At 39.8% G+C, this 25,836-nt stretch overlaps 1 protein-coding gene across 1 annotated transcript in view; it reads right to left on the reverse strand.

Annotated features, from left to right (window-relative positions):
• The window catches only part of NCKAP5 (NCK associated protein 5), a 579,104-nt gene that overhangs the window by 132,380 nt on the left and 420,888 nt on the right, over positions 1 to 25,836 (reverse strand). Inside the window, exons 7-9 of the mRNA XM_032594105.1 lie at positions 23,507 to 23,575; positions 13,251 to 13,289; positions 4,651 to 4,770 (exon numbers count right to left, since the gene is read on the reverse strand). Coding sequence (XP_032449996.1) covers positions 4,651 to 4,770; positions 13,251 to 13,289; positions 23,507 to 23,575 — 228 coding nt within the window. The remainder of the gene's footprint in view (positions 1 to 4,650; positions 4,771 to 13,250; positions 13,290 to 23,506; positions 23,576 to 25,836) is intronic.

A 25,836-nucleotide genomic window follows, 5' to 3' on the forward strand; every position in this document is an offset into this window, starting at 1 on the left:
ATAATACAGGGGTGCCTGGGTGGCTCAGTCTTTTAAGCATCCGACTTCAGCTCAGGTCACGATCTCGCGGTCCGTGGGTTCGAGCCCCGCATCGGGCTCTGGGCTGATGGCTCAGAGCCTGGAGCCTGCTTCCGATTCTGTGTCTCCCTCTCTCTCTGCCCCTTCCCTGTTCATGCTCTGTCTCTCTCTGTCTCAAAAATAAATAAACGTTAAAAAAAAATAAAATAAAATTTCTTTCTGATGATGGCAGATTGTTGTACAATTCTGCAATGATGTCAAAAAGTAAGACAACTTTGGGGCGCCTGGGTGGCTCAGTCGGTTGGGCGGCTCACTTCGGCTCAGGTCATGATCTCACGGTCCGTGAGTTCGAGCCCCGTGTCGGGCTCTGTGCTGATGGCTCAGAGCCTGGAGCCTGCTTCCGATTCTGTGTCTCCCTCTCTCTCTGCCCCTCCCCTGTTCATGCTCTGTCTCTCTCTGTCCCAAAAATAAACGTTAAAAAAATTTTTTTTTAAAAAGAAATAATACCATAAAACAAAACACTAGCAAAAAAAAAAAAAACACTCTAGGAAGTGACAGCAAATGTTTACACCTTGGTTCTAAGCTGTCAGATTCTCAGCTGTTTGCGTGAATAATCTATATTCCGTCATTTCTTTTCTTTCTATTTTGGCCTAAGGATATGGGTATTAGGACCCTTTGAAATATTCAATGAGAAGGAAAAGAAAAAAAAAACTGTGTTAGGCAAAAAAATATGAGAATAATGTTTTATCAGAATAAGGATAACACAGGTGTCCAAAATAAGACAAAAACAGAACACACAGGAGAGGGGAAAATCATGGATGCCACAAATCAAGAGGCTTTCAGAAATGTGTAAATATGGTCGTTGCCTTGTGATTTCACTGCAGAAGCCCTCTGATCCAACCTGATCACATGGTCCAGTTAATCAAAATGTCAGTTACAGTATGGAATCAGAAGTTCCTCATGATCATTTGTATTCCATAGAGGGAGCACAGCAGGGAGGGGAAAAGGAGGGACCTGAGCCAGACCATGGGTTTAGATTCCCACTCTGTCAACTACCGGCTGGGGGACTTTGTGCCTAACAGTCCCCATTTGTAAAAATGGGTGCAATGATACTTCCTGCCTCATCGGATTGTAATGGAGACTAAATTGGTGAGCATTGTAAAGGCTGTAGAACAGTATCCTACACATGGTAAGCACTATGTGTTTGTTAAATAACATTGTTGGTAGGGCCAAGGCCACTTCTTTGCCTGGGGATCCTATTATTAGAGTCTGTTTTTTTAGGAGGGAGGGATATCAAACACATGCTTTATGCGTTGTCTATGCATATGTCTTTGTTTCGGGTTTTCTTAACAATGTAACAAGAACTTAAAATGATTTCCGAAGCAATATGCATACAGAATGCCTCCACAGTTAATATAATTCTCCAGCTCCCATAATTTTTTTAGTTAGGCACCTATATTTCATTTAATCATAAACATTTATTTAGTGACTTGCCTTTATAGATGGCTTTCAAGTATTCAACTTTGTTTTATATAAGCAATTCTTACTGTACCCTATTTCATCCCTATATAGTAGTTTAAAAATTACATAATTACCATTTTAAGTACTACTTGCCTAAGCATACTGAGTCACAAAGATGGCTCATTTATGGTAAGAATTCAACTCACCTCACAAGAGAAGTAAAGACACTTAGTAAAGAGTTCTCTACCAGTTTCCAATGTCTGATAAAATGACTGTTGTTTAACATGATTTACAAAAGGAAATGATGAACATTGGTTAATGGGCTCAAATAAGGTTAGTTAGAGACTCAAGTTCCATTAAGAACACTACCTTGGAATTTTATTTGCTGTACTGGCTTCTCAAGTCTTTAGAATTTAGCTCAACTTGTTTATTTTAATAAAGGGCCTTGCTACTGTGATTTGTTACCGCCCCTAGTCCCAGAAATACCATTCTGGAAACTGGAATCACCACAGAACATTACTGCTATTCTTAAGAATTTAATTTTCAGGTTAGTTTCTCCCCCCCCTCCCTGCCCCCAGCATGTACCTGGTTCCTTTATAAATTTCCCAGATTTTTGTAAACTAGCCCATAGAACTTCTTTTTGGTTTCTCCTATACACAAAAAATTGCTACATAATATCTATGTAACCTCATTTTCTATTTCTAAGGACAAAGAACTGACTGGTTCTTATGAATTATTTTCTTTTCTACTTTTTACAGTCTATCTCCTAAAATCATAATAGGTTCAACAATCTTCTTTCTGTATTTCTCTTCAAGTGGGCACTTTACATTGTAGATAATCATTAGGCCGTATTCGGCAGGGAGCAACTAACACAGGTTTCTATGATATACAGAAAACTAGTTAGAAATGTACTGTACTGAGTCTCCAGTCTATGGGCAGAACCTGTAAGGTCAATAATGTTTGGAACCAGGAGCTGGTGGATTTGCCATGCCCCAAAGCCACACACTCCAAAAGGTGAGGCTGGATGGGCATGACTGGGTAGTTCCAAAGCATCCACATAAGACAGGAAAAGTTCAGAAGAAGTGAGGGCATAAACTTCCCTTAGGTGTATGCAAAATAACTCCCAACTTACAGAATATACTGGTGTCATTTATTCATTATTCCGTTCAACAAATAATTAAAGTGCTTCCATAGGTGCAAAGCACATACAGCCTGTTTTTATTTTTAGCCAGTGCTCTACTGTGTGTATTTGTGCCACCAGAAAATGAAAAATACAAGTCACATAATGAACAGACCCCCTGAAAAGCCAGAAACTCCGTCTATCTGTGATAGATGGTAGAGCGCAGGCATCCCGCTTTCTACCATTCTTCTTTACAGAACCATTAGCAACCTATCTTTTAGAAATGTTATTCAAATTAGAATGGCTCCCGAAAGTGAAGACTATTTGGGGAGGAATACAAAGTGGGTTGGCTGAAAATACCCAGTGAATAAACACTGAGTTCTATTGTTAGCATACGCATCATTCTCTGCCATTTGGATATGGATTTCAGAAATTTGTGACAACCAATGAAAAAGTTTAAATATCCATGGCACATGTGTTTACTCTGGAAATAAGCCACCATGATTCATAAACAGAGACGATAGATCCTTAAACATTGTTCTCAAAAAGCCTGAAGTTAAACTAAGCAAAATGGAAAAATTCATGTACATGCAACAGCTGTTAAAAGTAATTATAATATTGGATCTTGATACGAGAGCAAAAGAAATACAACTTTTTGCAGATGCAAGATTCTCTATGATAAACATTTGTTGTGGTTGGGACCAGGAAACAGAGATAGACCAATTTTTTTCTGCATAATCTTTGAGTCATAAATTATGAATGATGCTGTAACAGATAAAGCAGAGAGGAAATTAATTTAGGAGATGAGATCTATTGTGCAATTCAGAGGCTGGTTTTAATTTGGGGAGGGGGAAATTATATTTTGATGTTCGGCTTTACCAAACATCTTTCTTTCCCTGAAATAACCTGCAATTTCTCATTATTTCCCTGAGGAGTCAAGGAAAGATGTTCATACCAAAGTTCAAAGGGTAAATTAGCAACAATGTCCCAGCCATATGGAAAAGTGTTGTCCTGTAGAACTTCCTATGGTGATGAAAATGTCCTATCTATGCACCTTCCAAAATGGTAGTCACTGTCCATGTGTGGCTTTTCAACACTTCAAATGTGGCTAGTACGTCACAGGAACTTAATTTTAATTTAATTTTCAATTTCCATTGCACCACATGGTTAGTGGTTACTGTGCTGGGCAGTGCAGTCTAGAGGATAGCTCTGTCTTTTCCCTTTCTCTCAGCCAATTAGGCCAGACAGCTGGGGATTATTTTTGGTACATTGCCCCTGTGAAGCCTAACCCTTTGCTAGCTTAGCCTCAGAAGGGCTCTAAGCAAGGCTCATGGGAGCTTGTCTGAGCAAATATACACATTAACAGGATTTGAAAAAACCCAGAAAACAGCAAAGATCAGCCTTCCAGACCCCTTTGCCAATTCATTTGTCTCCCTACAAATCAGATATAGTCTCTGGTGCTTTTTCAGGGATGGCTTCAAAATGATTCAAATGGCTTGACTTTCCATGACTTTTCATGTTATGAAGGAAAGTAAAGAAGGAGCTCAGGGAGAGCATTTAGATAAAGGCAACCTGAAAACACTGAGGCAGGATATAGGAGGAATCGTGTGTGAGCACGAACTCTGCACAGAGAGAGGTATGAAAGAAAAACAAACCCCAGCAGAATTTTTGACTACAGAGGGAATGAAATGAAGAAATGTGCTGTGGCGTTGCATAAAACTCTTCTTTGCTTATCATGGAACGCAAGATTACTAACATTAGTCCCCAAAGTAATCAATTATTTCCTGACTCTATTCCAAAGTTTACTACAGGACACCTTCTGTCCCTTTTACCTGTTTATTATTTGTTGATGTATTTCTTTATCTAAACGTAGCTTTAAAAAGTCAGAAATTTAAGAGACATCCAATTTAAAGACATTCCTTGAAAAGATAAAGAATCAGGGTTCTGATACACTATGCCTTGCCTATGGAGATCCTGGAAACTTTCAAACTAAAGTAACTTCTTGTCAATAGCATTTCAGTAGCAAAGATTGTTTCCACATAAGCACATACCTGAAGGAGCAGATCAGAAGTTGGTCTGATTCGCTGTTGGAACAGGATGCTTAACGTTCGATTCTGTTGTTCTAAATCAAACACTCTTGTTTTCAACTTTACACATTCCTCCCTTAGATCCTACAACAAACACAGTGAAAGAAAAAAAAAGTCCATAACTGAAAGACACCCTTGCATATTATAACCATATTTTATCTGATATTTCAGACACATTAGTACAAAAACAGTATTTTTATCCTTCAAAGCCCCCAGGAATAAATCACACACGATGCTTTCTTCCACAGCCCATTGTCTGATAGAATTATTATGTGCAGGGAAGACCAATTTGAAAAAAAAAAAAGTACCTTGAAATCAGAAGTGCATTAATCTAGTATGCTATTTTTGAAGATGGTAAATGCTAGCGATATGAAGTCAATTTAAGTTTCCACCTATATATTTTGCCTTTTCACTGTCTTCATAAAAGCAATCATAAAGCACAAACCACAAGGGCAATAATGTTTTTGCAGTGAATAGAGATGTGATGAACTAAAGAAACTATCACTTTTGATAGAGCCTTTTGCTGTCATTTGTGGAAACAAGTTGGAATTTTCAATGCTGGGGCTAATAGAGCCAGTGGTGCATTTAGTGAGAGAGAGGCAACTCTGAAGTGAAGGTTTTAAAAGGCCACTTGAAACTGCCCATGCTCTGAACTAGTGCATTTCCATGTGTTTGGAGGGGTTCATCTTGGTGCTGGGGAAGAAGTTGAGTAACCGTACCTGGGCATCCTTCTGGAGCAGCACTTTCGAATAGTTCAAAGACCACAGAGACCTTGTCCCCAGCTTTCATGAGGGAGACTAAGGCACAGGGGCTTTAGGATTCTCTGGAATATACCAAGGAGCTGTTCTGCAAACCAATTTGTGATAACGATACGTGCATTGCTTAAATGTCTACACCCTCTTTGATGGGGGTTGAGAAAGACCAAGTAGAACAAGGTCCCAATTCAGAGTTCTTTGAAAGCTGACCCTTTGCTACATGTCAAACTTGATATTTCTCTATTTCCTAATTTCTTTTTTTTTTAAGGCATCTGCTCTTGTCATATGAAGAACAACTGTCTGCTGTTTTGTTCTCAAACGCTCTCATGCACTCCTGCTACCCCCTGCCCCCACCTGCCATCATGCTCCCTTCTCATCTACCTCATTGTTCATTGTGACTGATGTCCATTTCAAAATCTGTATCCTCTCTGACACTTCTTTAAAAAGTTTATTTTGAGAGAAAGTGTACACATAGGGGAGGGGGAGGGACAGAGAGACAGAGGGAGAATTCCAAGCAGACTCCACACTGTCAGCATGGAGTCCGATGTGGGGCTCGAGCCCACAAACCATGAGACCGTGACCTAAGCCAAAGCTGGATGCTCACAACTGAGCCACCCTGGCTCCCCTCCTCTCTGATACATTTATCTGGCATCCCCCAAAGACCATTCCTTTTTCTGAACTCCAGCAAGCCTTCAGTACCTCTTACAGAACATTTAGTATACACTACTTTGTACTGATTTCATCTTTCATGCTCTAGACTTATCTTGTCAATTAGATGGCACATCCCTCAAAGGCAGGCATAAGAAGACAGACCAATAAACACCACCACAAGCAGTTTGTCCTTTCACTCTTTTATTCCATAACCTGGCAAAGCACCACATACAGTATGACCTTAATAAACTGTGTGATTATTTTGGTAACCGGGATGATGATGATGCCAAATTCTATTCTCTAGTGTTAGTGTGGCTGAGGCTTTAAGTTTCTCAGCACTTCTAGTTTGTGCTTCTATATATATTCTGATGTGGGACAGCTACAGCCTTGCTAAAGCTCTGCAAGGAAGAGAGAGAGCACCAGGCAACAGCTCTGATCCCCAGGCCCTAAACAAGAGTCACACAGGTGAGTGTGCCTGTCCATTAACCTTGTGTCAACCTAAGTGTGAAGCCAGACAGTTCTAACTTCTGAAGCTTTACCAGAGCCTCATTATATCCAGTTGTATTTCTTCTATTTACAGAGGGCAGGGAAATAGGCCAAGGTGTGGCTCACGGTACAACTTACACTCTCCTCATATTTTTAGTTAAATGGGTAGAGTTTATGCATAGGATGGTTACAACTGATTGTAACCTACAAATGCAGAGCATAGAAAAAGAAATGTCATGTTCTTTTAGGCAACCAGGTCCAAGATATAGGAAGGCAGCAGCCATTCAAGGCAGGGGCAGAAGTGTGTGCGCGAAGGGTGCTTGGGTGGCTTAGTCGGTTAAGCACCTGACTTTGGCTCAGGTCATGATCTCATGGTTCATGAATTTGAGCCCTGCGTGAGGCTCTGTGCTGACAGCTCAGAGCCTGGAGCCTGCTTCGGATTCTGTGTCTCGCTCTTTGTCTGTCCCTCCCCCACTCACACTATGTCTGTCTGTCTGTCTGTCTCTCTCTCTCTCTCTCTCTCTCTCAAAATAAATAAACATTAAAAAAAGTGTGTGTGCACATGAGCAATATGCATTTGTCAGAGGCCACTTTGGGGGCCTAGGCACCGCTCACATTAAAGGCTAAACTTGTTTCCTTTATTTAGAATTCAACCTCTCTCTGTGTCTGACTTATTCTACTTTTTTCTCTTAACATGCCTATAACTCCTCTGCACCCAAACACTAATTGTTTTCAGTACTGGTAATTAAGTAATTAATAAAACTTGACTGTGAGGTAAATAAATATTAATAGTACCTATTGTGTTGGAAAACATAATCATTCTCATCTGCAGGTGAAGAAATGCAAGTAGAAACACACAAGTGAGGGTTTGCAAGAAAGGAGACCTGTAAGGAATAGCACTGATGATTTTTTTGCAGCAAAACTGAGATACCTTGAAACAGTTCTTCAGATGGGTAAAAAGAAAAGAAAGGAAAAGAAAAGAAAAAGACACACACACACACACACACACACACACACACACACATCAAGCTATTCTATAGAGATTTTTGGTACAGGTGCCCAAATTTCAATGGCCATTACTGTTACTTAAGATGGTAAAAGTTCGTTTATCAGGGACACGAATTAGTGACTTGGAAAACTGTTCATTGCTCTTGGCTCATCTAGATCAGCGCATGGCAGAGGGGGAAACAGAAGGCTTTAGGAATGTGACTGTGGTCTTATGATCATTGACAAACAGAATTGAGCTGGTCTGAGAATCTGTTGACATAAAAGCTCATAATTGCCTATATTGTTCTAAATTCTTGTTCTCTTAAGTCATGGATGGTAAGTGATGTCAGATAGTTATTATCTTAAGAAAATGTATTAAAACCATGGATGTGTGCCCATGTGCACACACATTAGCACAACCAGACTGGGCAGATGGAAAGAGCACGAGAGAAAAACAGTAATTTCTCTTACCACTACAGTGAGGCCTAGGCTGACATAAAGGGACATATGACACATATCGGCTGGCTACAAGAACCATTATTCTGACCCTGACAGTTATAGAGGTGAGACCTAGACTATCCTTCTGGTAAGGCGTTAGAAACAAATGAATTCTCCTCTGCTTAGATGCTATCACTGGTTCACAGTGGGGGCTGGGCCACCTGTTCTCTCTCACATCCTTCTTTTTCTTTTTTCCTAGCATGTTCCAGGCCTCAAGACGAGTACCCCACTGAAAATATAGGGTTGTGTCTTCTGAAATGAGAAAGAGACCTTATGTAAAATTTTATTTGGGGGAAAATGATGCCAACAGTTTGACTACATTTAATCTCACATAAGAAAGTACACGGGTCTTTGGGTCAAGAAAATAGCCAGACCTGTTTTCCTTGCAATCTGCATGTCACTAACAATTGAAAATAGTAAGCGAGTAAAGCTGAATATGAGGGCAAAATATACTGAGCAATACTGGTCTAAAGGACCCTGTGTGTCTTCATGACCTCAAACCATAACTTCCCTGGAGTATCCATACACTATAATCCTGGTAAGTTTCATCTGCATCTGGGGCTAAAGAAGATTCTGGATCTACTTCTATATAGTACCTATGAGTATAGCTGCTTTAATGCATTTAGAGCTAAACCATTATCCATTGAAGTCAATTTAATAACATGTTGACTGCTTAGGAGTAGGACAGATACTGACATCACTAGAGTATTGTTGAAAACTATATCTGATTTTATCATGCAAAAATGATACTATAGTGGTAAAACTGCTTCAGATGGAATGCATATCATGGGAATACACATCAGATTGGGAGTTAGGGGTCTGGACTCTGGTCCTCATTACCCGTACGACCTTGAAGATGTAATTTATTCTGGTTTTGTCTCAGTTCCTTTACCTATAAACCGAGCGACTGCACAAAACAGGGCTTTCAAGCGAATGCAAGTCTCAGCTGCTTCGTGAGATGGCTTTTCAAGTGTCATCTAATTCCTTCCCTGAAGCTTAATGGCCACCATACCTACCTGCTTCTCCTTGTAACAGTCCTTCTCAGGGGCTGTCACTGATATATCCCTATCTTTTCCTAAGATGCCAAGACTTCCGTAAAAAGAAAAGCCCTTTCTCAGACTAACCAAGGGCCTCAACATCAAATATCTAAAAGGCACGGCAGATAACAGAGATGTGTGCCTGCATCAGGCCAGCCCTAATGAACAGGGAGTCGTTAGTCCTGTGGCAAACTGAATACTGCAAGCCTTCATCCCAAAGGCACTTGGATTAGAACATCATTAATCTGGGTGATGGCTGAATAGTTTATGTAATCATAGTAAATTAAGCCCATTACCAAAGCTAGTTGACAATCTCAGTATTAGATGCTTGCTAATAAGGTCCCTGGCAAGTGTGAGATTCTAGGGTCCAAAATAAGATGGATTCTGAGAAAGCCCAACTCCAGATTTCCAGAGTCAGTTTTGACTCCAATATATGCTTTGGAGATCCCGCATGGTTTCCTTGCTAGCCAGAACTGGAATGTTCCCAGAAGTTTTAAGAAATCCATTGGCTCCCTCACCTTTTTGTTCTATTTCCTGCGATCTCAACTAATAATTGAATTTCAATCCATCTGTTGATTTCCACAGCCTCATCCCTGGCTGCTGAGCTACAGTGGGGAAAAACAGTAAGTGATCCAATGGAATCTTGGGGGCTGAACACCGCAAAAGGAAGCGGATGGATTTGGAGTGTAATAACCTTAGGCTGAACATATGGGCTTTGCCACTTCCTGCAATCAGAGCTACGGGAGCACTATTTCCTTAGTCCTATCTTAACGGGGTTGCGGTGAGAACAAAATGACTTAGTGCATTTAAAGTGCTAGACATGAGGTATGAGTCCTTGTAAGTGCACAGTAAATATGAACATATCCTCTCCATGGGACTGGATCCTGCACACACTAGAGACAGCCAGGTAGACACAGGTGGCCTGAATGCCCCTCCACAAGGGATATATGTAGAAGTTTGGAGTTCTTTCAGACACAAGCTACAGAACTCTGTTTTGCATCTACCCAGTGGCTGCACTGCTGGATTCTACCACACAGAACCTTATGCCGTGTAGGGAAAGAAAACAAAAAACAAAAAACAAAAAACCACCATAGAAATATTTGCTTACTCGAAAGAACATGCAGACAAAGCTAAAGTTGATATGCTGGAAAATGGCTACAAGAAAAAAGATTTTCTTCCAAGTTTGGTGATAGTGGCAAAAACATAACAAAACAAAACAGAAAAACCTATGGCGGTAAAGAACCTAGGACAGTTACATTCTCAGTGAGTGTAATTGACTTAATGAAGATAAAATATATTTCAGACAAGAATTTGAGGTGAGCCTGAATTATTGATTCACTTGCACTTGTAGCCTTGGACCTATGATTTGGAGTCATAAATGGAAGTGAGCTGGGTTTAATATTGTCACTTTAGCCTTATTGATCTAAAGGATGGACAATCTGCTGTCTTAAGGGAATCCACAGGTTTCTGAGATAAATTGAATTACTTGACTAGAACAGTATATGTACATTTAACAGAAAGTGATAAGTTCGTGGAAATAAAATTTTTTATCAGTATTGGGAAAAAGAAGTACATTGTTATTTCAAGATGCTTATCTCGGCCAATTCATGAGATGCCAGAAAAATGCTTCTTTGGTTGTTCGTGGTAGATTTTCTTTGTGTCATAACAAAACAATAAACTCTAAAACTGCATGGTTATGACTGTAATTTCACCTCAAAACAAATTTTTTTTGTGTGACTTGGATAAATCACTCAAGATTTCTGCTTTCACTCTGTGCCAGCTACAACCTCTTTAGAATCAGTTTTTTCATCTGCATTTGGAGTACATTTTATTTCCTATATCATGCTCTTAATTAAAAAGAAATCTGAGTCCTTTTGTAGCAATTTTACGGTCCCTATAAAAACCAGGAAGCACACGTTTCTGCAGAACATGATTCTTTTGGAATCCTGGAAACTCCTGGCATCTCTTTTTGCCTCGGAGTGTCCCCGAGGTATGCTATCTCACACGGCACCATGTCTTCTATGTCTTATTGCTTAACGGTACCAAGGTAGATTTATCTGTTTACTAGTTATTACTTGGATTTGTGTAGCTATTTTTTTGTGGCTGACCTGAAGGTCCCATTTTCCTTTATATTGTATCTGATGGCTTCCTTTTCTCTTTCCTGAGGCACCGTTAAAAAAGATGGGCACGAGAAGGTTTCAAGAGTTACATGTAGAGCTCTCAACAATGCTTCCTTCATTCCTAGGTTTGTAATTAAATGAGCAAAGAGTGTCCACCAGGAGGAAAGCAAATGAGAAATTAAAGCCTTTGAAAAAGAAAAAAAATCAAATATGTTGTGACAGAAATTGTGAGATGCACAAAAAAATCTGTTTTTCCCATTTTCCACAATACTATGACAGTCAATTTTCAGCTGGGCACATACCCAGGATAAAGGCTTCATTGTCAGCTTCCTTAGGTGTGGCTGTGTGACTAAGGTCTGTTCAAGGAGATGTAAATAGGGAGGTAAGAAAGCTTTTGGAAGTCTCTCTTAAAAGGCAGCTAGTGTGTGCCCTTTACCTTCATTTGTTTCAGCTTTCCCTCCTTCCTGATGGCTGGAATGGGGATGTGTTGGCTGGAGCTAAGCAGCCATTTTGGACTGTGAGGTGACCTTGGGAATGAAGGTCATATTCCACAGAATAACAAGATAGAAACCAGAGACCCCATGGAATTTATGGAGCAGAGTCACTGTATCAACCCTATACTGCCTACCTATAGATTTAGATATGAAAAAGAAATAATAGCTTAGGTTATTTAAGTTACCACTATTTTGGATCTCTGTTACTCACACTGGAACCTAATTCAACCTAATAGGCGTACTTAAATCTCTTTACTTATGTGATATTAATGCAAAATCTGAACCAGTTAAAATCATTTGAAACAGAAAGCCATGATATTTTAACAAAAGTAGTTGAGAAGAAAATCTAGCAAAAAATATTATCACAAGGCCTCCGTAGTGTAAATTAAAAATGGTATTTATTTACGTATCTCCATGAGAAGTGGTCAAGCCCTAATAAAATTATGTTTAATGAAAAAAAATTAAAATGTCACAAATTATTTTGCTATCATTAACCATGTATTCCAGAATATGCCACATGATCTAAGATTTTCTTTTACAGAGGAAGTCCCCATCTCACAGAGAGGTAATTCAGAATACACAGAGAGGTAATTTCAGATTTAGTAATCTGAAAGAACTAGAATTTAGCTTCTGAAACATATTATAGAAAGAGATGGAAAAGTTTCAATAAAATGGACCAAAACAGCCAAATTTGAGCAATTATCTCCCTCTGCCCATTCTGGCCCAAAGACATGATTGATCTTCATACTATCTGAAGCCAGAATAGGGACATGGCATAGGAGAAGACATACAAATCTTATGCTCAAAAATCATCACTTGTTTTTATCCTTCAACTTTACTGGGGAATAATTGACAAATATAACTGTATATATTTAAAGTGTAAAATGTGATGATGTGCTGCACCTTACAGAGTGGGATGATTACCAAGATCAAAATAACTAACACATCCACACCTCGCAGTAGTTTCTTTGTTTGGCGGTGAGAATGCTTAAAATCTACTGTCAGCATCTTTCAAGTATGTAACACTGCCATTTTTTTTTTCCATTTACCATGAGCCAATCCCTATAGGAACTCCCCTATGTGCTTTCTTTCAAAGAATGGCCACTGCAGTTCTGGGAGGGGGGAAATGTATCCCCACTCTACAGAAGAGGAACTAAGACCCAGAAAAATTAAATAATTTCCCTAACCTCTAAGACCTCTTCCCTGAATTTTAGGCTTCTATTAATGCTGTCCATGAAGGCTATTCATTTTATAGGAATTGGAAGAATCCACTGATATATTTAATGTCTGTATTTACCAAATAAATGGGTGCATGGTAATCTTTCATCTTCTATTACTTTACAAGAGTTTGAATTTTAGGATTCTATTGGTCACTGATGTTACTTTGTATGCCCATCTAAAACACACACAATTTTAACCTAAGTGAATAAATAGAAAAGTATTGCATCTATCAATCACAATTTCCTAGTTTGACAATATGAGTTCCAACCTATTCACATAAGTACCTTGAAAATAATAAGTCAGAAAGTGACCTACCTTTTGAGTGAGCAGAGCTTGCACAACTTGGTTGGCTACCTTTAAAAAATAAAGAAAGAGTTGCCATTTATAATAATGAGACTTTAGATGCATAGACTCTAATTTACCAATGTGTTTCCCACAGCTTATTCTACCTAATTAGCTCCTTATTTGCCTCTTTCCTCCCCATGTAGAGAACCTGATTATTTTCATAATAGGCCTATCCTTCTAGGTAATATTTTGCTTTTTTCCAAAGGTGACCTTGTTGCTAATTAAGATGGTTAGGTTGGAAAAATCATTCATACCTTGACTTCCACATTTCCATATTTGGAAAAATAATATCCTTTCATATGTAAAGTACTCCAAGAAGGCTAAAAAATGATACAGTGTAAAACACAATCCTAATTATCTGTACACAATTTCTACACTTTGCTGATTTACAATGTCCTTTGCCTCTCCTTCCTATACTTCTGCTGTGTGACTATTTCACTATTTAAAATGACTTGGAATAGAGATAGGTTTGAATGGTGAAGGATGAGAGCAAATCATCATTCTATCTATGTTCTTCTTACATCCCCCATATCTTAATTTGTGCCATCCTTTTGTCACTGCTACCAAGAGCAGAGTCTGATAGTTGGTGACTCTTTTATCTATTTCCCCCTTTCTACTAAGTAATAAACTCTGATTTTTTGGCTGAGTACATTCAAATACATACCCTACCCTTCCTTGTAGCTAAGTGTCACTTTGTGACAAGCTTCCGACTGATGAGTTATAACTAGACTTTTCTTGGGCTTATAGAAAGTATCTAAGAAGAAGAGGGCTCACCCTTCTTCTTCCTTTTCCTGTCTGGGATATAAAACTGATAGCTGGAACCTCAGCAGCCACCTTGACAGTGAAAGTCACTGAGCCTGGCCCTGATGATATAGGGAGTTAGTTGCAATATCTCTGTACTTCTATGAGACAGGAAACATAAATGTCTACTTTTTTTTTTTTTTTTAGTTTCCTCCAGTATGCAAACATATGGAGTTCTAACTCATATATTAACATAACCCTAGTTTTTTTTTCAGGTATCAGGCAAGTTAGGGCAGTAGGGGAAGCTCTCCTCAGTAGAAGCCCCTCTCAGCCCAAGAAGGTGAATCTTGATTAATTTAAACCAAACACAGCAATTCCATTTAGTGAATGGTTTAGGAGTGGGTATGTGCACCATTCCAGCCAAGGGCCTCATATAAAACTAGCAACATGTCTCTGGTATTTTGAAGATCTGGCATTTTCTCTAGATAACCATTCATCATTTCTCTGTGCATTTGTGCTAACATTTCTTTTTCACCTGCAGGTTTCAAAAACACTATATAGGAAACCACTCACTAAACTTGACCATAACCTTGAAACTATGTACCCATATAGCTACTATTGATGAAATTAAGGTGGGCAGGTGAATTACACAGTGTTTTTCAGGTAGTACATAAACTGTATACACTTAATGTGATCACTGAAACTTATAGCATTGAAGAGTAATATTTAAATGTCTTAGACATCAGGAGAATGTCTAATGTCTCATTCCTTTCTTCCTTCATTTATTTAGTATAAATATGTAGAGTATTTGCAAAGCTAGATGACTGGAATGTGTTCCTTGGTTCAAAGAGAATATAACTAGTAGGAAGTTGGCAAGAACACAATTATAACACAGTGTGATAGGCATGTAATCATCTTGGTAATTCTCACATTCAACCAAAGCCTGACGGACACGCTTTCATCTTTTTCTCTTGATAACCTATTTATTTTTGGTGATACTCAACTATGTGTGCTTGTTCTCCTGTCTAGTATAGTGGAACAGATTAGGGTAAGAATGTTTTCATGGAGCTTAATTGTTTCTTCACTCAATATTGACAAAGTAGCGCATCCTTAACGACAGTTGGCTACCAATAAGTCTCACAGAAAATTAAAATACAGGCTGTCATCAACTGTGGTTCGGAGGCATTCACAGCACAAGCAGTAAATGATTAAAATCAGATTACCTATAATTGATTAGTTGGACTGTAGGCAGAAGAGGTTTTTTTTTTTTTCTATCAGAATCCTTGCCAAATTTACATTGCTGATATTAAGCAAATTAGAGAGACCTTTCATTAAAACTAACTATAGTTTTGAAATAGAAGCATTATTGATTTATTTTTTTGAAGTCCATCCCAAGTTAAAGAAACATATGTAAGGAATCTCACAGACAAAATTAAACCGTATTTTCCTTAACTGGTACTTTTTTCTTTTTCCTTTATCATTTAATTTATACATGATCATAACAGTGATAAATGTTATTCAGCCTTACAAATTGACCAATAGTGTCATCTTGAAAATCTTTCAGTTTTTAAACATTCATTCCAATTCGTAAGTCACTGAGAATTTAAAGTCAAACTGGAGGTCATCCATTTTATTCTTGGCAAATTAAAAAAAAAAAATACAACAACAGAAGAATTCAACTATTCACGCAGCCTGAATCAGGAACAAGGCACCCAAATTAATTCATACCATAAATAATTTAATGCTTTTGGATCTCAAACTTTGGATTTGATTTACAGTCTCATAAAACTGCCTAATATCAATATTTTCTTTCCTTTCTCCAAACTGGTCCCTCACTTAAACCGGGCTGTGGAACAGTGGTCACATAAAATAGCTCTCTCCATGATTTAACGGGAGACATAAATGAATATCCTAACTGTAACAGCCCGCAGGAGGAAATACGTTCTATCTTTGCAATCCGAGTATGTTGCCCTATAGGCTCCATCTCTGACACAGCTCCTTCTGGCAGGTACTTTGGACAATTGCTCTACCTAATAATTGAACAAAGATACACGAATGCATTATTTCTTTACCTACTGACATGGGGTTATATTACCCAGAAGGACTCGCAGGTCCTCTGCAGAAGAGCAGGCCGGTTTGTACAAATGCTTTCCCGGGTACTGTCTATAAAGACAGTTTCCTGGGTTTCATTACTACTTTTAACAGCCAGCTTCCCCGAAGCATCAATAGAACAGCTGTTTGGAGCTTGCGCCTGCAACCTCTAATAGGTTCACAAGATGACCCCTGGAATGGGCCCCTGCCCTCATCATAGAATTACGCCCTTAGCACTTGGGTTGCAAATAATCACACACCCACAGGCCCAGCTAATGAGAACAAATAACTTCCAGTGTCACCTGACAGCTTTTCTCTCCAAAGAAAGGAAAAATAGCAGCTGGGCTGGGCCAAGGGGACTTGAGACACACTGAGCAAAGCTGACAGTCCTTAAGCCTCTGGCTTGTTTTACAACCTGCCTTAGGCTCTCTGTGGAGACCTCCCTGCTCTGCCTCAGTGGGGCAGGACTATAGGGGAGCCCGAGATGCCAAGGAGAGAGCCCAGGTACCTCTCTTTTCCCCTGGGTAAGAATTCTCTCAGACAAGCCAGCCCCTCTGATACCGGGCTCATCTTCCACCCACACAAGTCTTTGTTCTTCTTCTTCTCCAGCAGGCTTCCAGGTGGCATCTCCCACCCCCAGTCCCCTGTTGCTGCTGCACTCCCCAGGAAGCAGGTGGGCAGAGGGAGGAGTCAGGGCTGCGGTATTGTCTGCTCTTACTTTCAAAATCATCCCTGAGGCTGGATGCGAAGTCACACTTGTGTGGAATAAACCACACTTATTCCAAGAGGGAGCCAATCCTCACCACATCCAGAGGACAGCCAGGGCTGGGTCAAGGGTGGTAGAGTGAGAAACTCAAAATGCACCAAGCTCTGACAGGGCTCCTCCTGCCTCACAGTCCTGCTTTCATCCTTGCAGGTGCTATTTTATCATGCAGAGCAAGTGTCCTACCGGCACGCCCCTTTAAAAACCTTGTTAAGAAAGGACAAGTTTTGGAAATTGTGCTTTGGAGAAATTTTCAATACTTCTGAGTTTGATTTATCATACTGAGACAGCTGGGGGTGAGCGAGTGGAGTATTGGGCAGAATCATGAGAAGGACTTGGGTTCAAATGCTGCCCGTGTTGATTATACACTGATATGTATGGGGGTGGGGGGGCAGCTTAACTCTGTACATCTATGGAGGAGGGGGAACTGACTACGTCTCAAGTTGTGAAAAGTGCATGAGATGATAACTATAACCAGAAACACCACCGTGGACAGTACCTGATAAAAAGCAGTCACCCAATGAAAGTTAAATCTGAATCTGAACATTTGAACTTCAAAGACTAAAATGCATTTTCGGGTAAGTAGTTAATGAAGAATGGTTTGAGAATAAAAGATGTTATTTACAAAAAAAAAAAAGATGTTATTTACATAGGAATGAAGTGTTTGCATGTGTGCGTTTATAATATGCATGTATAAATATGAATCACTAAGTACCTATATTATTTATTTGCTCTGTAAAATACTGGGAGTGGGAGAAAATCATCTAAATGTGTATGTGGGATTGCAGGGAAAATTAACTGGGAAATTAATTTGGGGCTGGTTATCTCCATTCATTAATTTAGTCATTCAACAAATACACATCAAGTGCATCATATGGGCTACAGATTATGCTGGATCTTGGAGAAATAATGGTGAATAGAACACGGGTGCTGCTTCATGGTGGTTAGAGTCTGGAGCAGACACAAGAGGTCCCTTATCTGTTGATTTCCTGGTCCATGCTTGCAATGGGCATTTGAAGCATGTGAAAGCCACAAGCAGGATCATCCCCCATCTCCATCGATAAGACACTGCTTTTCAAGATTCCTTAGGACCCAAGTGAGGGACACACACTGAGAATGTCTGATGATTCCACAAGTCCTGGCTTACAGCACGGGAATCAGAGAGGAAGGTCAGAACTGCCCTTAACAACGTACTATTGCCTTTATTTAGCCTTGGTTTAAAAGAAATTCTGGGGCTTTTTTTCTTTTACTGAACTACCTCCAAAGTCGAGTTTTTCCTGCCATTGTGCTCTGAAATAGAGAGCACAGAAAAGTCAAAGACCTCAAATGTGGATCCTCACTGACTATAAGGAACTCGCCCTATTCTGATGGTTTGAAGAGGAAGGCAGGTTCTCTAACTTCTGTGTGCAAAGGCTCTGCCTGGGAAGTCTGTTAGGTTGCCAATTTCCTCACACTCCATTCTGCTTGGATTTTCAGCTATTTAACTGAGTGAGGTATGAGGATCTGCACTTATTTTTATTTTTTTCTGTGTCAATTTTATTTATTTTTCAAATTTTCATTTAAATTCCAGTTAGTTTTCATATACTGTAATATTAGTTTCAGGTGTAGAATTCAGTGATTCATCACTTATATGTAACACCCAGTGCTCATTACAAGTGCACTCCTTAATCCCTATTGCCCATTTAGCCCATCTCCCCTACCTCTACAACCTCTCCTTGAGTAACCCTCAGTTTGTTCTCTATATTAAGCATCTCCTTTCTGGTTTGTCTCTCTTTTTTCCCTCCTATGTTCATGTATTTTGTTTATAAAATTACACATATTACTGAAATATGATATTTGTCTTTCTCTGACTGACTTATTTGGCTTGGCATAATACACTCTAGTTCCATCCACGTGGTTGCAAATGGCAAGATTTCATTCTTTTTGATGGCTGACTAATATTCCATTGCATACATAGACCACATCTTCTTTATCCATTCATCGTCAGTGGACATTTGGGCTCTTTTCATACTTTGGCTATTGTAGATAATGCTGCTATAAACATCCAGATGCATGTATCCCTTTGAATCCTTATTTTTGTATCCTCTGGGTAAATACCTTGTAGTGCAAATGCTGGGTCATGGCATAGTTCTATTTTTAACTTTTTGGGGAATCTCCATACTGTTTTCCAGACTGGCTGCACCAGTTTGCATTCCCACCAACAGTGTAAGAGGGTTCCCCTTTCTCCACATCCTCACCAACACCTGTTGTTTCCTGTGTTAATTTTAGCCATTTGGACAGGTGTGAGGTGATATCTCATTGTAGATTTGATTTGCATTTCCCTCATGATGAGTGATGTTGAGCATCTTTTAATGTGTCGGTTAGCCATCTGGATGTCTTCTGCAGAAAAATGTCTATTCATGTCTTCTGCCTATTTTTAAATTGAATTATTTGGGGAGGAGGTGTTGATTTTGGATACTAATCCTTTATCAGATATGTCATTTGCAAATATTTTCTCCCATTCTGTCGGTTGCCTTTTAATTGTGTTGATTATTTCCTTTGCTGTGCAGAGCTTTTTATCTTGATGAGGTCCCAATAGTTCATTTTGCTTCTTTCCTTTGCCACAGAAGATGTATCGAGTGAGAAGTTGCTGTGGCTGATGTCAAAGAGGTTGCTGCCTGTGTTCTCTTCTAGGATTTTGACCTCACATTTAGGTCTTTCATCCATACTAAATTAATTTTTGTATATGGTGTAAGTGGTCTAGTTTCATTCTTCTGCATATTGCTGTCCAGTTCTCCCAGCACCACTTGTTGAAGAGACTGTTTTTTTCCCTTAGGATATTCTTTCCTATTTTGTCAAAGATCAGTTGACCATATAGTTGTGGGGCCATTTCTGGTTTTCTCTTCTCTTCCACTGATCTATGTGTCTGTTTGTGTGCCAGTACCATGCCATCTTGGTGACTACACCTTTGGAATATAGCTTGAAGCCCATAATTATGATGCCTCCACCTTTGTTTTTCTTTTTTCAAGATTGCTTTGGCTATTTGAGGTCTTTTGTGCTTTGAACATCTGCATGTTTAGCAATTGCTGCACATCTTTCTGCAGAATGGGCCCAGAAACACACTTTGACAGGATTTACTTTTTGCTTGCTCAGATACTGTTGAGGAACTAGAAATAACCCAAAATTTCCACATGGGTCTGTTGCTCTTCTATCATCATATCCAAGTTTGGAAGAGCTTCTATCTTCTTACTGACACTTTCTGAAAATGTTCTCTAAAGCATAGCATTCAGAGGGCCTAAGTGCAACTGTTCTTAATCTTGGCTGAATATTGCAACTCCCTGGAGTCTTCAAAATTTCTAACACCTAGGCCCCACTTTAGACTAGAATTGGATCAAAATCTCCAAGGTGAAGCCCAGTTGGCAGTATTCTTAAACCTCCCCCGGTAACTCTGAAGTGCAGGTAAAGGGTGAGAATCACTTCACCTGCTCCAGCTCCTTCCAGCTCCTTCCAGCTCCTTCCAGCTCCAGGACTTCACCTGCTCCAGCTCCTTTGGCTAAAGATGCCCTTTCAGTTCTGTCCCCTTCACTGCTGACCCACCCACTGTCTCTCCTGCTCTTTGGTGACTGTCTTATATGTTCTCAAAGGCCCCAGTGCACCTCATTTTCTGTGTGAGTGTCTCTCATTTCATTCTTCTGTGATTAAGCATCACCCTCACTCCTTCTGCCAGGCTGGGACCACCTTGACTTTCCAGGTCTGCGTGACACTGACACCCAACAAATACTTATAGGATAGACTGAATCCATCTAGATGTAAGGCAATGGTTTGAGAAAATGTTCTTTTGCTTATTTTTATATGTGTCATTATCCTTCTGTCCATGGGAATTAGTCAGTTCTAAAGGAACTATGGGCAAAGCATTAGTGAGAATAAACAGAAATTCACTGTTTGCTAGCAAACTGTATGTCAAACAGCTAGATGAAGAAACTAGACTCAAACATGAAAACCTCCAACCTGCTTAAGAAATCCTTGGTGTTGCCTTTGTATTGCAAGGCAAGGAGATGAGGATCTAGGTAGCAGCAGAGGCGATGTGAAGTGGTGCAGTGTGTGGGCATGCATGTGTTCTGGCAAGCCCGTGTGTGTGTCTGGATGTGGCTCTGCGTCCTTCTAATAAACATACCCCTTTTTAAGGATACACAGAGGGGATTTCCTACTCCCAAGCGTTTTTCTCAAATCCTCAACATGTTCGTCTTTTCCCAGAAAATAACAATCAGTGCAAAAGGGATTGAAGCACATTTTAAATTTAGATTATACCCACTTGTGTATGTTTTATGAAACCCACTAGCAAGGAAATAACATACACGAGGCCTTACCTTGTTAGTTTGTCTAATTAGTCTAAAAAGCCTTGAAAACAATTTCCAGTTGGCATTATTACTACACTCAACTACCCCTTTGAGAACGTTCTCTTACAATGCATGGAAATGGATTGTCTACCCTCATGCAATTAGTTACAAAACAACTGGCATGTGTAATCAGGGGCCAGTATCATGAATACAAAACATCTGTACTGCTAAGAGGGGTTCTGAGCTGCCAACCACCTCTTTGGCAACAGTTAATTTTTGCAATCAAGAACAGAGGGACTCTCCCTCTAAAAATTCTGTCTTCAGAAGAAACTCCGTGCGAAATGGTTCTGTGGATGAAAAATTATGGTTGGCTCGACACATCCCGACAAAACCTTCAGCATGCAGGCCGAGGGAGCATATGGAAAACAAGACTATGAGTTTCCATAAAGAAGTGCTGTGAGCTTTTTGAGTGATGGGGAGGGATGACCAGTGGGAGAACTGGGACAAATAAGAAGTTTCTATGGTGTGATTCACATAAATTTGACTTCTGAATACAGATATGGTTTTCTCAGAAATCCTGTACAGGAGGTTAAAGTGAAACCTGGCTTATCGATACATATGGCCCAAGGGCAATATCTGTTTCTTTCAATATCCTCGGATGTATCTGGTCTTTCTTGCCCTAAACTTTGTTGGACCAAGAGCCTGGGGGACAGGGTTTAGAAGTGCTAAACTGGCTTTGCTAGACTGAGTCATCGTTCCTCACTTATGTTAACTTACTTCAGCTATTCTTTCAATTTGGGGCCTTGTAAAGATGATTCTGAGTCTTTTTAAGTCCTGACAGGGCAGAGTACTGCAAATGCCATTTTGCTTGAGTAACTAATACATATGGCTAGAAATATTAAACAATGAAAGAACTTTCTGGAAACATGGCGAGGGTTCTTCAACCACACATCAGTAACCATAAGGCAAGGTGGTCCCTGCTATGAAGACAGAGGGTCTCAAACTGTAGGGTGTATCAGTGTCATTTGGAGGGCCTGTGAACATACAGATTGCTGGCCCACTCCCAGAGTCCCTTAGTCTGGATGTCTGGGGTGGGGCCTCAGAATCTGCGTTTCTAGCAACTTCCCAGGTGAGGCTGATGCTGCTGGGTTCAGGGGTCACATTTTGAGAATCCCCGGTGGAGGAAAACAGCAGCCCCAACTGCAACTCTGAGGAGAGAGGCCACTTCGGGTTTAGAGGGAGGGGGGGAAGGTGTAAGGTGGCAGCAATGATGTCATAAGTGGGATTCGAACCTGTGTTCTTTATGGAGTCACCCGTCACCTCCCGGGACAGTATGGGGAAGGGGAAGAAAGATCAAGAGGGTTTTTTTGGAAAAGATTTTCCTCATTGTTAGTGAGGAGGAAAAGACTGAAGATAAATATGCTAGTTTCCACCAGTAAGGTAATGGAATGCGATTAAACGTAGCTTTTCATACTTTCTTAAAACCTGTGTCAGCATTTCATATCAACCCTTAAGATCAACAGATATACGCAAGTTTTATCTTTATTTGGACAGATGACTAAAAAAGCCATCCCGTTAAAGTAATAACCACAGTCGCCAACAAAATCCCGGATGAGGGTGTGTCTGTGAGGTGAATGATCCAGGGGGGGCTGAGGGTATGATCCCGGGTGGAGTGTGAGGGGAATGGCTGTGAGGAGAAGGAGGGCCCCACACACTCTTCAATTTTCCCCTTTCCCACCATCCTTGCCTTTGTCTCTTTATTATCATCAAATAATACTTACTGGGTTTACTCACGCGTGTGGCTCTGTCTTCTTCCACTCTGCTCAAATTTTCTTCCTCGCTTCCCTTTCTCTTTGTGGCTTGTTCTCAATCTACTGATCCTTTCCCTCCGGCTGCCAACTGTGAACATCATCCCCACCCACTACATCAAGGGTCTGCTTTTTCAGACACGGCATCCAACTGGCGATGCAGCGTGCCTTGACATAGCTTTTCTCATTCACAGGCCGGGATCACACTTACTGGGAGGAAGAAATTTATCATACAGTGAGGCATACCTCAACTGTGCCACAAGAATATTAAGTAGTAACCAAAAGGAATTTACAGATGCCTGTACAGTGAAATAGGAAGAGAAGGGAAGAGGGAGGGAGGGAGAGGCTGACCTTCCTTCTCAGTGTCCACATACATGTTTGCAACCTTCCTTTGGAGATCAAAATGCTAATGTTCTGTGGAGGCTGCTAACAGACCTATATTAAGATCTGACCAAGGGAATCCTACATAGTTCAGCCTTTTGTGAAGAGCCTTTCTACTCCGCTTACCTCATCAAGACATCTCTCATACTGTTCCCTTTGATTTTCATTTTCCAAAGCCAATGCTGAATTCTCTGCCTGCAGTGAGATACAAAAATAATACAAATAAATCAATGAAATGTTGTGTTAGGTGACAGCTTATTCAATACAGTTACTAAATATACCTCCTCGGGATCCAAAATAATCTTTGAGAAGAATCTTTGACAAGTTTGCTCTAAGTACTATTATAAATAACTCAGGGATGACTTGTGTCCTATCAACTTGTTCACAAAAGTACATTACCATTTCAAGAAATGCAAAAACTTGATATTCTGAACAGGTATCAAATAAAATCCTGGCCTGATGTGAGAGTGTTCTGTAAAAAGATTACAATGTTTATTTCATTCTATGAAAATGTCAATGTAAGAAATGCCTTAATCCACTTCATTAAGACCTGTCACAGTTTCACAACCCAATATTTGTTTAGGCCATAGAAAAGAATCTCAGGTATATTCATGAAAGCAAAATTCCAAATGCAAACCAAACACGTGGCTTTCCTTGTTAAGCAATGGCTTTTGAACATAAGAATATAATGAGAAATTTAAGAATTTTACTATATTTGAGTCCCTCCCCCCTCCCCCTCCCTTTTAAAAATTACTGCCTCTCTGCTCCCTAGAACCATGTCGGTGTCTGAATGTTAAATAGGTTACTATAGGATACTAGGTTGAATATGATTACTACGTTACAAGTGGAATAAAAACGGGAAAACGTCATGCTCATCAGCATATTAGGTTTTAGAAGGAACATGAAATGGTGACATGGGCACTGCCCTCCACATCTGGTGACCTGGGTCCCCTTCAGCTACTACTGGCTCTAGTCTGAATCCTGAACTGTCCAAGTTAACCCTTCCCAAGGCTGCAACATTGACCGCACACCCTGCTCCCCCAAACAAGCTCCCCCAAGCAAACTGGCTTCTACCTACCCTTCACTACCTACCCCTTCACCACAACCTGTCTTGACATTTGGAAGTGGGGGTATAGAGTTCTAAATCCGTTTTTTCCCCCAAAACAACGATGGTGATTTTTAGGTGTTAGAAAGAAGGATCAACATTTTTCCCCTTATAGTTTCCTCCTACCTGTTTTTTTTTTAACTTTCTATTTGAAATAATTTCAAACTTGCAGATAATTTGAAAGTGGAAAGAACTCCCTCATACCTTCTCCTCAGAGCCACCAGCTCTGTAACATTTTGCCACATTTGATAGATCATCATCTCTTTCTTTCATTGTTTTTCCCTGAAACTTGAGAGGGAAGTGCAGGCATGATGTGCTTTATCCCTAAATACCTTTGTGTACATTTCCATTTTCTTACACACCCAAAGTACAGTTGTCAAATTCAGGAAATATTAATTCATACAATACAACTATCTGATCTTCAATACCTATTCCAACTCATCCATTGTTCCAATAATGTCATTACAGCAAATTTTTTTTTCCAGTCTTAAAACCTATCCAGGGTCAGGCACTGAATCTATTTGTCACCCATATAGGATCTCTTAATCTGGAACAATCCTTTGGTCTTTCATGTCATTAATTTCTTTTTCTTTTTTTCTTTCCTCCCTCCCTCCTTCCCTTCCTTCCTTCCTTCCTTCCTTCCTTCCTTCCTTCCTTCCTTTTTTTCTTTCTTGGAAGAATACAGGTCAATTATTTTATAGAATGTCCCTTAATTTGGGTCTGTTTCAAGTTTCCTCTTGCACACTTGTCAGGAATAGCACAAAAATGGTGTGTGTGTGTGTGTGTGTGTGTGTGTGTGAGTGATGCTGGGTCCTTCTCAGTGCACATAATTATGTCATATCCATATACCTGTTATTGGACATGTTAACTTTGATCATGTGGTTAAGGTGGGGTCTGCCAAATGTACTTCAAAATCACTTGCCTTTTGTAGTTAATAAATAAATCATGCAGAGATATTTTTAGACTATGAAAATGTACTATTTCTCATCAAACTTTTATCAATTTATCTTAGCAACCATTGAATCTTGCCTGAATCAATGATTATTATGTTTGCACACGTTGATTTCTCTCCATTATTCTACTTACACTTATGAGTTTGCATTCTTTTCTAAGAAAGTGCTTTTCCTATTTATTATTTACCTATATAAATACATGGGCTCTTATATTATTGAAAGGGTTCTAAGTCATTACTGAATTTATTTTGATGCCCAAATTGTTCCAACTTTAGAAAGGTGAACCCTTGTAACCTGTGCCTTTTGACATGTTTCCATCATTTTTTTTTTGATGTTTATTCATTTAGTCGGAGAAAGAGAGAGAGCACAAAGCTGAGGAGGGGCAGAGACAGAGGGAG

The sequence above is a fragment of the Lynx canadensis genome, chromosome C1 (genome assembly GCF_007474595.2).
Source record: "Lynx canadensis isolate LIC74 chromosome C1, mLynCan4.pri.v2, whole genome shotgun sequence".
Taxonomy (NCBI): domain Eukaryota; kingdom Metazoa; phylum Chordata; class Mammalia; order Carnivora; family Felidae; genus Lynx; species Lynx canadensis.